General features: G+C 43.1%; 1 protein-coding gene across 2 annotated transcripts in view; it reads left to right on the forward strand.

Moving 5' to 3' along the window:
- Nucleotides 1-12,785, forward strand: part of cast (calpastatin) — a 30,106-nt gene that overhangs the window by 13,484 nt on the left and 3,837 nt on the right. The window contains exons 3-28 of one of the 2 annotated variants that reach the window (XM_083972233.1): nt 872-940; nt 2,424-2,567; nt 2,946-3,056; nt 3,955-4,080; nt 4,662-4,787; nt 5,213-5,257; nt 5,341-5,439; nt 5,568-5,648; nt 6,581-6,619; nt 7,481-7,558; nt 7,714-7,884; nt 8,110-8,160; nt 8,263-8,367; nt 8,488-8,604; nt 8,705-8,818; nt 8,919-9,041; nt 9,876-9,923; nt 10,031-10,135; nt 10,267-10,383; nt 10,529-10,642; nt 10,931-11,044; nt 11,227-11,307; nt 11,461-11,565; nt 11,703-11,819; nt 11,925-12,038; nt 12,655-12,762. In XM_083972233.1, the coding sequence (XP_083828359.1) occupies nt 872-940; nt 2,424-2,567; nt 2,946-3,056; nt 3,955-4,080; nt 4,662-4,787; nt 5,213-5,257; nt 5,341-5,439; nt 5,568-5,648; nt 6,581-6,619; nt 7,481-7,558; nt 7,714-7,884; nt 8,110-8,160; nt 8,263-8,367; nt 8,488-8,604; nt 8,705-8,818; nt 8,919-9,041; nt 9,876-9,923; nt 10,031-10,135; nt 10,267-10,383; nt 10,529-10,642; nt 10,931-11,044; nt 11,227-11,307; nt 11,461-11,565; nt 11,703-11,819; nt 11,925-12,038; nt 12,655-12,762 (2,622 nt within the window). The remainder of the gene's footprint in view (nt 1-871; nt 941-2,423; nt 2,568-2,945; nt 3,057-3,954; nt 4,081-4,661; nt 4,788-5,212; nt 5,258-5,340; nt 5,440-5,567; nt 5,649-6,580; nt 6,620-7,480; nt 7,559-7,713; nt 7,885-8,109; nt 8,161-8,262; nt 8,368-8,487; nt 8,605-8,704; nt 8,819-8,918; nt 9,042-9,875; nt 9,924-10,030; nt 10,136-10,266; nt 10,384-10,528; nt 10,643-10,930; nt 11,045-11,226; nt 11,308-11,460; nt 11,566-11,702; nt 11,820-11,924; nt 12,039-12,654; nt 12,763-12,785) is intronic. The other variant, XM_083972234.1, reaches the window with a different exon arrangement.

Below are 12,785 nucleotides of genomic sequence, written 5' to 3' on the forward strand. Positions count from 1 at the left end.
CTGTTAGTGAGAGCTATTTTTTGTCAGTTAAGGTCAACCAAACATTATACATTTCCCTATTTAAACATTTCTGATGCACATTTTTGGATCTTGTAATATTTATAGGGGTTAGGTCTTTAGGTCTGAACCAGAACCATGAACCAGAAGATAAACTTGGGTCTTCAGCACGAGGAGCGAGAACGATTTGTATGTAACTGAACAGGAAGCTCGACTCGTGTCAGGAAATCAAAGATCACAGCACCAGTGATGCAGTGTGATTGATAGTTGTTCTGTGAGAAAGTGCAGAGTGTGTGAGTGTGAAAAGGAGACATTTAAGTCCAAAGGCCGACCTCATGTGTTAACGTTATCGTCTGTCGTGTCACCCGAAGAGTAAATTATGTTTTCGAGCCGACTATTCATCATCATTGCTGCTGCTGTTGCTGTGGCAACCAGAAACAACAGCAATGCGCGGTGTGTCTTTGCACTCTGTTTGACAACCAACAGTCACACCCTTGAGTGAGGAATGCAGTGCCTGAACCTACCCCCTCTGACAACAGCATGATGGATGGGTGGGTGATGGGTGATGATGATGGGTTTGTGGATGTTTTTCAGCAGTTTGTGACAAAGCTGTACATACAGTTTCTTTCTTTACCTCTCTGTCTCTCTCTCTCTGTCCATCGGGAACTGTTGTCATATCCGTCCATATACTGTATATGCAGGCATTAGCTATGTGGAAGGGTTTTGTTTTCCACAGATCTTGTGAAACGATGTTGATGTTGCTCAGTGTGAAGCTAAGCATGAAGTGATTTTAGTGGCTCCTTGTTAGATTTTTTTTTCTTTGCATTGCGCATGTGTAACTTTTCTCTCTCTGTTTATCTGGTTCTCTCCGCAGTCGCAGCCGAGCCAGGCCACACCCAAACCGGCAGCCCAGGTCTCCGCTGTAAAGCCTGCGCAGTTTGAGGTATTACACATTCCCCTGCAACTTTTAACCTCTTCTCTCCCTGTCTCCTTCTCTCACACACACACACACACAAGTAACTCATTTGTAAGCTTCCTGAGTGTGTGTGACCCCCCTGACCCCCTCATTATCTGGACTATGTGGAGTATTGTTACTTCCTTTCCTGTTTCAGCACTGTGCTGTTTAATGTTTTCAGTGGCATTTTTAAGCCGAAAGAGTGTATAGGTGTAGCTGTGAAAACTTTTCTCTTCCTTCCATTCAAGCGCAGGGAGGAAACACCCAGTTACTTTACGAGTGGGAAGCAGGTTGAACCCCCTAATGCTGCTCTCAAACAATGGATCAAAGTGATTGGTCGATCTGATCTGTTGCTGATTGAACTGATCTCCAGATTTGGTGGTGAAGTGAACTTCAGGAGGTCGACATTTAAGGGTTATTCAACAATATTTGTGTTAGGTTTTTTTATTCATATATCAGGATGCAGTCTGTTGCCTGAGAGTAAAGTTTAGTTTTTTTGGTATAATCTATATGTGGTTAACATCTGTTCACTGGATTTACAAGATCAGTACAAACCCTTATTCCTGGCTTGAATTAAAAATCTATTCCTCCCACTCTCTCACACTTTATTAGAAAGTCCTGAGTCATCTAATGACTAGTTTTTGCATCGAAACAGCCTCTTTAATCTCCTCTTAACTCCACGAAACAGGGAGTCTACTTCCTGATTATATCTCAGTATTCTAGTATTTACTTATTTCGTGCCAGTCTGTTTTTACTTCAGTGGTCTGTTTTGATGTCAGTAAGTGTCAAGAGCAGCTTTGGTTGGATATTTTAAAGTGGCTGTGTGCAGGAAGTAGGTCTAATATTTGAAATAGTAATGATTCATAACAAGCAGTAAATAGATGTTTTAAAATTACAGAGTTATTTATAGACTGAGCTTCTTTCTCACCCATTAAGCCTCAGCTATAAGTGACTCTTGTTAGCCACTGACCCCGGTGCCCCTGTTCATACCTCATGTTTAGTTGGTTACAGCTGCTCAGGTTTCAGTGGTAGTGAATAAGAGCAGTGCAGTGAAGCAGTAGATATAATAGATGGATACATACTGAGCTTCAGGAACACATAACTCTTTACGATCCTTTAGGTTGTTTATTTTTTTCGAATTGTATTATTATTTAGTTTAGCATCAGTAAAGCAACAACGTCCAAAATATCCTTTTAGGCTCCAGTGGCTCTAAAAATACTGTTTCCTACATTTCCCATAATGCAACAAGTCACATTTTTTACCTTCTGGCACTCATACTCACCTATTACAAACTCACTGGCACCAGGTTATGTCGTAGATGCCGACTTATAAGTTTGTTGGGGTCAAACCCAGGTCAAGATATAGGCCTACTGATGTCACCATGATGTCATCATCTTCCTCCAAAGCCACAAGAAAGATGTGACTGTTCAGACTGAGTAGTACTCCTAATGATGAGTAAACTGCGTTGCAGAAGGCCTCATCAGGATCTGCCATGGCTACAAAGCCTGGGGTGGTTACCACAGCATCGGGTGGAGCCACAGGAAGTGGCGTCACAACGAGAGGAGGTGCTTCAGTTGGGACAGCGGGAAAAGGGTCACCTAAAGCCAAACCAGAGGTAGATGGACTCTGGATGAAGTGGAAGGGGCTTTTGGCTGTTTGGTGTGATGTAACACGAATCACGCTTCCTTCTTTTGGTCTGAACACCTTGAATGTGTGCTCAACATCAGCCAGCTCACATTTCTTCTTCACTGGCTTCATCATCTTTTTATCTTTCAAAATATATATTTACCCCTCTGCCTTTTTTTTTTTTTTTTTTTTTTTTTTACCTCTATACACGTCGTCTCTCTGGCTCGGGCTTCCACGCCACCTGGATCTGAGCACTGGTTGCTTCACATTAATCCACTCTCATGTTGTCACGCTCGGGATGTTTGAGTTCATCGATAACATCCTCGTCCTCATCTCTTTCTCTTAACACATGCTCCTTGGTTTGTAGACTAACACTTCGCTGGCAGCTGCTACTGTTATTGACATGTCGTCTGCTGGGGCTACTCTTGTTGACATGACATCAGCAGGTGCGAGGGGCGGTCCTAAAGAGATGCTGAAGGTAATGATGTCATCATGGACAAAGTGCTGATCGGTTGCTTTTTCTTGTTTTAACCTGAGTAGCATTTTAATTATGACCATGTAACTTTTTAGCTTTTATTGATTGATTTTTACCACTTGGTCACCTTTTGGATATCTGAAACTGTCTATTGATAATTAATCCGTCATCCTGAATATGATATCAGCTGTCTTTATAGTTAGGGCTCTGTTCCTGTCTCTAAGACTGCTGATAAAATACTGCCCATCAGCTTGCGTCAGCAGTTCAACAGCACAATTTTAAATCACACCACCAAATTTATGTGATCTGTTTGGTAACTGTATCGTTCATTGTGTTGTTCATTGTGAGTTTTTTTGTTCTCTTTTTTTAATGCAGCATTTCTGACTGATAAGCTGACTCTCAGACTCATGTCAGGGCTTCCTTCATGAGACTTGTAATCTAGACTTGTAATCAGTGTAATGAATGTAAAGAGAAAGTTACAGTACTATACTGTACTTAATTTTAAACCATGCAAAGTTTGAGTTTTTAAATGGGCTAAAACATGAAAAAGCACCTGTTTTTAAACTTTATCTGATCACTGGTCAGATCAGCCTCAGTCTTCAATGTTAAAATGTTAAAAGTCTGAAATTGTCATGGTATCATTTGCACCACAGTGAGTCAGTGACAGATCTGACCAGTGATCAGTGCACATTTTCTCCTGCTCTGTCACCAACGCTGTTAAACTTTTATTTATCCTTTATTTACCCAGGCAAGCAATTAAGAACAAATTCTTATTTACAAGTGCAGCCTGAACAACTGCTCCACACATATCTGTTCAGTATGTCTACTGCTTTAGCAGCGCAGTGTATCCTGTCATGTCATCCTTGTGTTTGTGAGTAATCATTTGGCAACATGTTTGTAGACTGCTGCACCTGTCTCCCAAGTCAAAACCGCAGCTCCTTCTGCTGCTGGAACAGCTGCAGCTGCTGGTACGGCAGCGACCACTGCTGTGGCCAAACCTAAAGGGTCGCCCAAAGACACAGCCAAGGTAGACTCAACAGCTGCACCCGCTGTGAGGTGCACCTTCTGCAGCTTGCTTCTGTCACTTGCTTTATTTTTTATTTTTTGCTGCGATGTCTTTGAGTCGCAGAGTCTTATCAGGATTTGTCGCAGCTGTTTCCTGAAGACGCCCAGATACTTGCTGTGTGGACCTTTTCTTGCTTCAGGAGTTTCTTTGCAAACAAGCGGCTGCTTTGGCCTTCCTTTTTAACTTCTACTTTCAAGATGACCTGTTGGGAAATATAAAAGGACTCTTGTTCTGTACTCTGCAGCTCTTTGCACTTCAAGCCTGTGCTTGTTATTGTATTTGCTCCAAGTGCACTTACAACACAACACGTTCATCAGAGATCTGAGTCAGCCAGAGGGAACAAATGAAGAGGAGAGGCAAACAGCTCACTAGCTCTAAACTAATGACTCATCAGTAACCAAGATGGTGGAGGCTTTCTTCTGCTGAGCTCAGTTACTTTCTTCCCTGTCTTTTATTTCTTTATTTGGATGTATATTCTGACCTATGATTTAACTTGACAATGCACTTGGCCAATAATAGATGCAAATTGATTTATATTTTAGAGTACCGCTGGCATCACAACAGTCAAAGCTGAGGCAACTAAAGTTGATACCACTAAAACATCAATGGCTGCGGCTGGAAATGTGTCTGTGCAGGGGAAAAAAGAAGTCAAACCGTCACAGACGAAGGTAGATGAACCTGAACTAAACCAGGGTGGAGGCTGTCTGACACTTTTGTCCTCTGTGTCCTTTCTGTAGAGGATTAATGGGTGTGATGGAAGACTGTCATTGTGCTCTGTTGTACACTGTTCCTCCTCTGTCCCCTCTCTTTCTGGGTTTAAGAAAAAGGAACTTATCTTTTCTGTTCATTTTCTTGGGTTTCAAGAACTTATCGAATCTCACGTTTCCACTTTTTTTTTCTCCTGTGGTGACATCATTATTGTTATCATTAGGTTTGTCTCTTTTACATTGATCTATTTATTAATGTTCACATTTATTCCATGAAGCATCTTTTTACTCCAGGCTTTTCAAACACAGATTGATCCCTGCACACTAACAAGGTTTATTGTGTTGCTGCTTATTTAATATAAACTGATTCTGGATCTGTTTTACAGGTGCAGGTGGAGGTTCCTTCCCCTGCAGCTAAAGCAGCCAAAGAGGTAAAGACTTGCTAAAGCATTATGGGATTGCTCTGAATAGCATGTTGCTTGCTCCCGTGTGCTGACTTGTGCTGCATGCGCAGGCACCTGCGGCGGACCCGTTCGATGCCCTGGCCAGCAGCCTCCCATCCGCTGATCCTGTCCTCCCACGGCCTGTATTCACTGGGCCAGAGGTCACAGAGGTACAGCAATGCTACACTGTGCATGCACTTAATGTGCGCACACGTATATAAACCGCGCAGGTATGTGATTGTGCTGAGCCGAAGCATGGACCTGGTGTGAATAAATGTGTGTGTTGCATGTATCACAGCATGGCGCCACCTCTGAAAAGGCTCAGAAGTGTGGAGAAAGAGACGACACGCTGCCTCCAGGCTACAGATTTGAAGACATGGTCAGTCAGTGTGCCCCTCCCCCCCCTCCTCATCGCCTGTGAAAATGTGTTTTTTTGTCGTCCCATTGTTCTCAGACTTCACTGTCAACTGCTTATCCTGGCTGTGAAAACTGTGCACAGTGAGGTCTTTGAATCATACAGAGCAGTGGGCAAGTTTTAAAACGCCATTCACCACTGATCTCAAGGACACTGCCCGTCCAAAAAAAGGGTCACACACTATTTCGTTGTGGCCGCCTTTAGCTTTGATTATGGAGTGCATTCACTGTGGCATCATTTCAATAAGCTTCTGCAATGTCAGCATTTATTTCCATCCAGAGTTGCATTAATTTTTCAAAGATTCTCAATGGGGTTGAGGTCTGGACTCTGTGGTCACATTGGGCCACATTCCTTCCTTGAAGATGATGGTTCACCATTATCCTTCTAGTTTTTAATAATGCGTTAGACAGTTCTTAACCCAATTTTAGTCTTAGCAGTCTTCTTAGATGTTTTATTTGCTTGATGCCAATAATTTGACCCTTCTGAAACAGATTAACATCTTTTCTACAACCACAGGATGTATCCCCCAACATGGTTGCTTAAGAAATGAGACTGCATCAGTTAGGTATTAAAAGGTTGTTGCCAGTTGAAACATAATCATCCATGTAGTAATGATCCAATCGGAGGTATCTTCTGCACAGATTCTCCAGGAAGGAAGAACATCTATGAAAACATAACTTCTTAAAAGCTTAGGTTATACCAGGAGGTGACTTTTTATTTGGACGGGTAGTCTATCATATGAGCAGTAACACTAGAAAATCTCAAGTCAGACATCCTGGACACAGAAAGGCTACATGCATGGCCCGCCACCAGCAGGCCCATTTGTTTACTTGCTGATTCATGTCAACAGTAGATTATTTTTTTCCTCTGGTCTAAAACGAACCTTTGTTTTCTAGCCTCCAGTTCCCGCAGATGTTAAACCCAAGGATGTTCCTGTAAGTGAATCTTTCACAACTCACACATATTAGTCACACTCACAGCCGCCTGCATTCAGCTCATTGGGCTCCAGATACATTTCAGACAGACAGAGGCCCATTCGTTTCCACCATTAACAGCAAATGAAACATACACTCATATTACACTCATACAGGAAGCTCTGTTTCCACTCTTGTGATGTGCTGGTTCCTCTAGAGTGGGGAATGTAACACTGCAGAACGTACGACAAGACCCACCTTCTCCGTTCGAACTCGTTGGCTCTTGTCTAACCAAACCCAAAACACTCGAGTGTGTGCATGACCACACACATATACATGAATGCACTGACACATCTGTTGCATGCTTTGTTATCCACCCATATATGTAGGTTAGTATTTACTCAGCCTCAACACACCCACATTTGTATCATAGCCAACACCCACTTTGTCATCTTGCCCAACAAGAGAGTCTCCTTTTTGTTCTGTGTGTCATTATCCATTTCCACCTTGATACTTCCCTCCAGTGTGAGTGTTGTGATTTAAGTTTCTACGTGTATCATATTGCTAAATATCAAATGCTAAATTTACACAGTTTTATGTGTCTGATGTATCTTTTTAGACTGTTTATTTGTGTTTTTTTCTGTTTCCATGGAATGCTAAGGGTGTGTCTGTACTTTTCCTTCCCTATTGGTACATGCAGTCTGGTTTGCATTATTTTGCCCCTTTGTTTGCCTTTTAACTTGGCTGCACATGCCCTCTAGTGGAGATTCATGTGGCTGATGGAGAGCATAATGTGGAGTAATCAGCCAGTCTATTTTAAGAACAGGTTTTGAGTTGTTAATCTGGTGTTTAGTTTTTTTCTTTTTTTTTGTCCAATCTCAGAAACCACTGAGCACAGACGAGGCCCTGGATTCACTCTCAGCTGGATTCATGACCTCCACTACACCCAAGCACCAAGAGGTCAGAGCCCTAAGGCAGAAATGTGTGGCATGTAGCACTCAGTTGTCTGTCCAGCCTCTATTTTTACATCCCATGTTCCCTCATAGCAGCAAAAGCAGATGTTTTTCTTGTTTTAAAAGTCTAACAAATCCTCATCTTCTCTTTTTCCCACATAGAAGAAAGGCCATGTTGACAGTGTCGCTGCCTCATCTGCTGGCCCTGCTAACTTTGCACCACCTCCTGTAAAAGTTGTGTGTCCCGCTCCTCCTGCCGATAAGAAAGCCAAGATGGAGAAAGCTTCGGCTGATTTCTCTCTGGAGGCCGGACTTCCTTCTCTCTCTGCTTCGGTACGTTCATGCAAGCGTGTCTCAGCTGAGTTATATATCTGTGCTAAAATTTACAGAAACATTTTGCTGCAAAATTATCGAGACATGAATGGGGCCAATGAGTTATTACATGATACATTCCATCTAAGTGAAGTATTTTACTACTGAAGTAGTTGCAGTTTTACTCTTAACCTGTTGTCATCATGTTGCATGAATAATAAATGGTGTCTCTGTTTGCTGTTGTAGAAGTCGGTTCCTCCTGTGGCCGTGTGTCCTGCTGCTCCGTTGGATAAGAAGGTGGAGAAAATTGCTGCTGTATTCTCTCTGAAACCTTTTAACCTTCTTCTCTTCTTATTTCCGGGGCTAGATATTAATTTCTGCTCTTGTCCTTTTCTTCAGAGTGACCCCTTGTCTGGAGATGCTCTCAGCGCTCTTGGCGACTTGTTGCCAGCCGCTCTCCCAAAACCTGAATCTCCCAAACTCAGACCTGAGGACATCGTCTCGGTACGGTACACAAATGTTCACTGACATAAAAATCCTCCTGCTGCAGACAAATCTGTTGTTCACAGAAATGTGTTCTCACCAGATGACGCCTCATTTCCTTCCCTTCTACTGTTTTCACAGGAGGGCAAACACAAGAAAGAGAAGGGTGTGCTCGTAGGAGAGAGGGAGGACACACTTCCTCCAGGGTACAGGTTTAACAAGGAGGAACTCATGAAGCTGGATCCTCCTAAACCTGAGGTGAGACAGGTTCACTTATAAGTTTAACAATCATGTTAAAACACAGAATTACTTATTATTGTCTCTCCTCCATGTCCCTCCTCTCTCTCTCCTCCTGTAGCCCAGCATGGGAACTGGTGAGGCTCTGGACCTTTTGTCTGGAGACTTCATGTCCTCTTCAAAAGCTCCTGCAGTCCAGGCTCCTGTTGTCACGCCCTCAGCTCTTCCTCCACAGGTACACTGTGTGGATCTATAACTGGAAAACAGAGACAAATCAATATAAGCAACGATAAATCCGATATCTCATCTAATGACATCTGTGTTGCTTGTTGTAGAAAACCCCTGCAGTCCCCCCTGCGGCTGTGTGTCCCGCTGCTCCCGCTGATAAGAAAGCCAAGATGGCGAAAGCCTCAGACGATTTCTCTCTGGAGGCCGGACTCTCAGTTTCTACTGCCACGGTACAGTGCTGCTTTGCCTGTCAGTGCTCCACCTGTATTAGGTTTTGTTCTACTGTGGATGTATGCATACGTCAAATCAGTCAGACAGATCTGCATATACCATCATACACACACTGACAACTAACTCTTAACAATGGTAGCATGATCTGTCATTTCCATTAACAGCAGAATGAGTGTCTATGATGCAAATTTTCAAAATATAAGCAAATAATAGAGAGTACGGTCACAGTGGTGCAGTGGTTAGTGCTGTTAGCAAGAAGGCTGTAGATTTAAAACCTGCCACCTGACTGAGGCCTTTCTGTGTGGAGTTTGCACGTTCTCCAGGTGATCTGGCTTCCTCCCACAGGACAAAGACATGAAGCTTTAAATTAAATGGTGGCTCCACATTGTCCATATGTGTAAATTTAAGTGTGAAAGGTTGTTTTGTTTTTATGTGTTAGCCCTGTAATAAACTGGCGATCTGTCCCGGGTGTACACCAATGTCAACAGGGACTGCCTTCAACTCTGTGATCCTAAAAGAAAAAAATGTTTGCTAATGAATTAATACACTAGGCTACAGGCTAAACAGTGTTGGGAACTTTAATTTGAATAGTCTGACAGTCATCTTTCCATTAGTTTCACCAGGTTTCTCATTCATTGCAGCTGTTATAATCACTTCATGATATTGAAGCCCACATGGCCCCTTACCAACTTTACAGTGAACTGACTGAAGTTAGAAAACATCTCTCACACAGGAATGACACTGCTTTTTAAAATGATCACTGAGGTGCAAATCTTCAGGTCATTTAGGTTATTACCATTAATTTTTTATGTTGTCTGTTTTATGTGTTGTAGAAGGTCCAATCCTCTGCAGCCCCCCCTGCTGTTAAGAAAACTGATCAGGTGAGATGGAGATTCACAGATTTAGTTTTCTTTATTTTCCATTACTTAAGTTAATGTATCATAAAATGACAGATCAGTAAAGCACAGTGTCTTGTCCTTTTCTTCAGGGTCTCTCTCTGTCTGGAGATGCTCTCAGTGCTCTTGGCGACATGTTGCCAGAAGCTGCACCAAAACCTGAATCCCCCAAACTCAGACCTGAGGACATCGTCTCGGTACGGGACACAAACACTCACTGGTGTTGAAATCCTCCTGCTGCTGCTGCTGCTGCAGGCAAATCTGTTATTCACAGGAGTGTATTCTAACCAGACCGTGCCTTATCTCCTCCTCTTTTCTCTTTTCACAGGAGGGCAAACACAAGAAGGAGAAGGGTGTGTTTGTAGGAGAGAGGGAGGACACACTTCCTCCAGAGTACAGGTTTAATAAGGAGGAACTCATGAAGCTGGATCCTCCGAAACCTGAGGTGAGAGATCGGGACATGTTCACTTCAAAGCTTTTAAAATGTCACTGTGTTGGTGTTTTTGCTCTTTCACGTGGTTGAGAAATGTGACATAAATACATCAATAAATACGTGATATTGATTGATCCTCCTCTCTCTCCTCCTGCAGCCCACCATGGACACTGGTGATGCTCTGGACATTTTGTCTGGAGACTTCATGTCCTCCTCAAAAGCTCCTGCAGTCCAGGCTCCAGTCATCACCCCCTCAGCTCCTCCTGCACAGGTACACTACACTGTGGATCTGCCAAAACCAACCACAGTTCATGCAATATATTGTTTTATTTTCAAATTAAACATGAATGATTGTAGGATTTGGTGCTATGGATAAAAGAAAGACAGAATGGAGCCAGGCTACAGTTTCCTCTCCTTTACAGTCTTTTTGCTAAATTAAGCTAGCCGCCTCTTAGCTTCATATGAGAGTGGTGTCAATCCTGTCGTCTAACTCTATTTTAACATTTTCTTTATAAAGAACTCTGTGTTAACACTAACTGCTGTTGTCTCGATTCTCCAGAGCAAAGTAGAGGATTTGTCAGCTCTGGATTTACTCGCTGGAGACTTTGTGGGTTCAACTAAAGCCTCTGGGGTTCATGCGCCCGTCCCTCCTCCCACCAAGAAGCTACCAGAGGTAAAGCTCCAGCTGTGAATGTCTCTGTGTTTGTAAATCCCAGAACCATTTTGTCCTGTAGTATACATCTCCTTTCCAGGTTAGAGGAAAATATGGGAAAATATTTGTTTCTACCCTGACCTGTGTGTGTCGGTCCTTGCATCAATCCACATGTCTCATTGTATGTCCCTGTGTCTCTGCAGAGAACAGTCTGTCCTCTGGAGAAAGCCAACACAATTGATGTCGTCTCTTTTAAGCCAGAAGAAAGACCCAGCCTTAAGAAGGTAAATGTGTGGATTACTTTACCTCCTCTTGTGTAGTATTGTCTTTAGGGCTTTGGTTGATGTATTTTTCTCTGAATCTCAGAGAACCTTGGAACCTTGAGCTTACTATCAAAACTACCACAGCTAAATTACAACGTCCTGTTCTCTCCTCAGGGTGACTCTCTGTCTGGAGATGCTCTCAGCGCTCTTGGCGACTTGTTGCCAGCAGCTCTCCCAAAACCCGAATCTCCCAAACTCAGACCTGAGGACATCGTCTCGGTACGGGACACTCAATCCCTCTCCAACATACATCATACATATCTAACACCCTGTCAGATTATCTTTTTTTTTTTTTTTCCATGCGTGTAAATTCATTGTATTTTTCTAACTTTGGGATTTTCTTTTGCTTTTCACAGGAGGGCAAACACAAGAAGGAGAAGGGTGTGTTTGTAGGAGAGAGGGAGGACACACTTCCTCCAGAGTACAGGTTCAATAAGGACGAACTCATGAAGCTGGATCCTCCGAAACCTGAGGTGAGACTGGGACACATTCACCTACAGTACAGTATAAGCAAAACAAACTTGTTTTAGCACAGAGTTCTTCATCACTGTCCCTCCTCTCTCTCCCTCCTCCTGCAGCCCACCATGGACACTGGTGATGCTCTGGACATTTTGTCTGGAGACTTCATGACCTCCTCAAAAGCTCCTGCAGTCAAGGCTCCAGTCGTCACTCCCTCAGCTCCTCCTGCACAGGTACTACACCGTGGATCTGTCGAAGCAATATTAAAGGAGAATTGCCGGGGTTTTTTACAATCTGGACCTTGTTATTATCTGGACCTAGCATAAAATACGATCATTTACTCACCCAGATAACTTTGGTGTCATTACTAGTCGTTCCGACGAAATTGGATCCAACCAAGTGCCGTGTATATCCATATAATGCGAGTCTACAGGGCAGCGGAATACAGCCTCTAAATAACACATTATCATCCAGGTCAGAGGTTAGTAGGTCAACCTACAGACCCCGGATGTTGATAACAGGTAACCCCGGACTCAGAGGGGACTAGCACTAGCATATCATAACACAATATTGGTGAAATGAACGAGTTTCATGGCAGATAATGTGTTATTTAGAGGCTGCATTGCACTGCCCCGTGTACTCACATTATACGGATATACGCGGCTCTCAGCTGGATCTAATTTCATCAGAACGACTTGTAATGACACCAAAGTTATCTGGGTGAGTAAATTACTGTATTTTATGCTACAAATAAGGTCCAGATTGTAAAAAAAAACCAGCAATTCCCCTTTAATATAATATTCCCTAATCAATGGAGATTTTACACATCTCTTTCTGTGCCTCCCTCAGTCGTCTGCAGACTTTGCTCTGGACGCTTTGGCCGGAGACTTTGTTTCCTCCAGTGCTGCTCCAACAGTGAAGTCTGCTGCCTTCGTTCCCACAGAAACTCAACCAGAGGTAAACACACACACACACACACA

Source organism: Trachurus trachurus (assembly GCF_905171665.1).
Source record: "Trachurus trachurus genome assembly, chromosome: 5".
In the NCBI taxonomy this organism is placed as follows: Eukaryota; Metazoa; Chordata; class Actinopteri; order Carangiformes; family Carangidae; genus Trachurus; species Trachurus trachurus.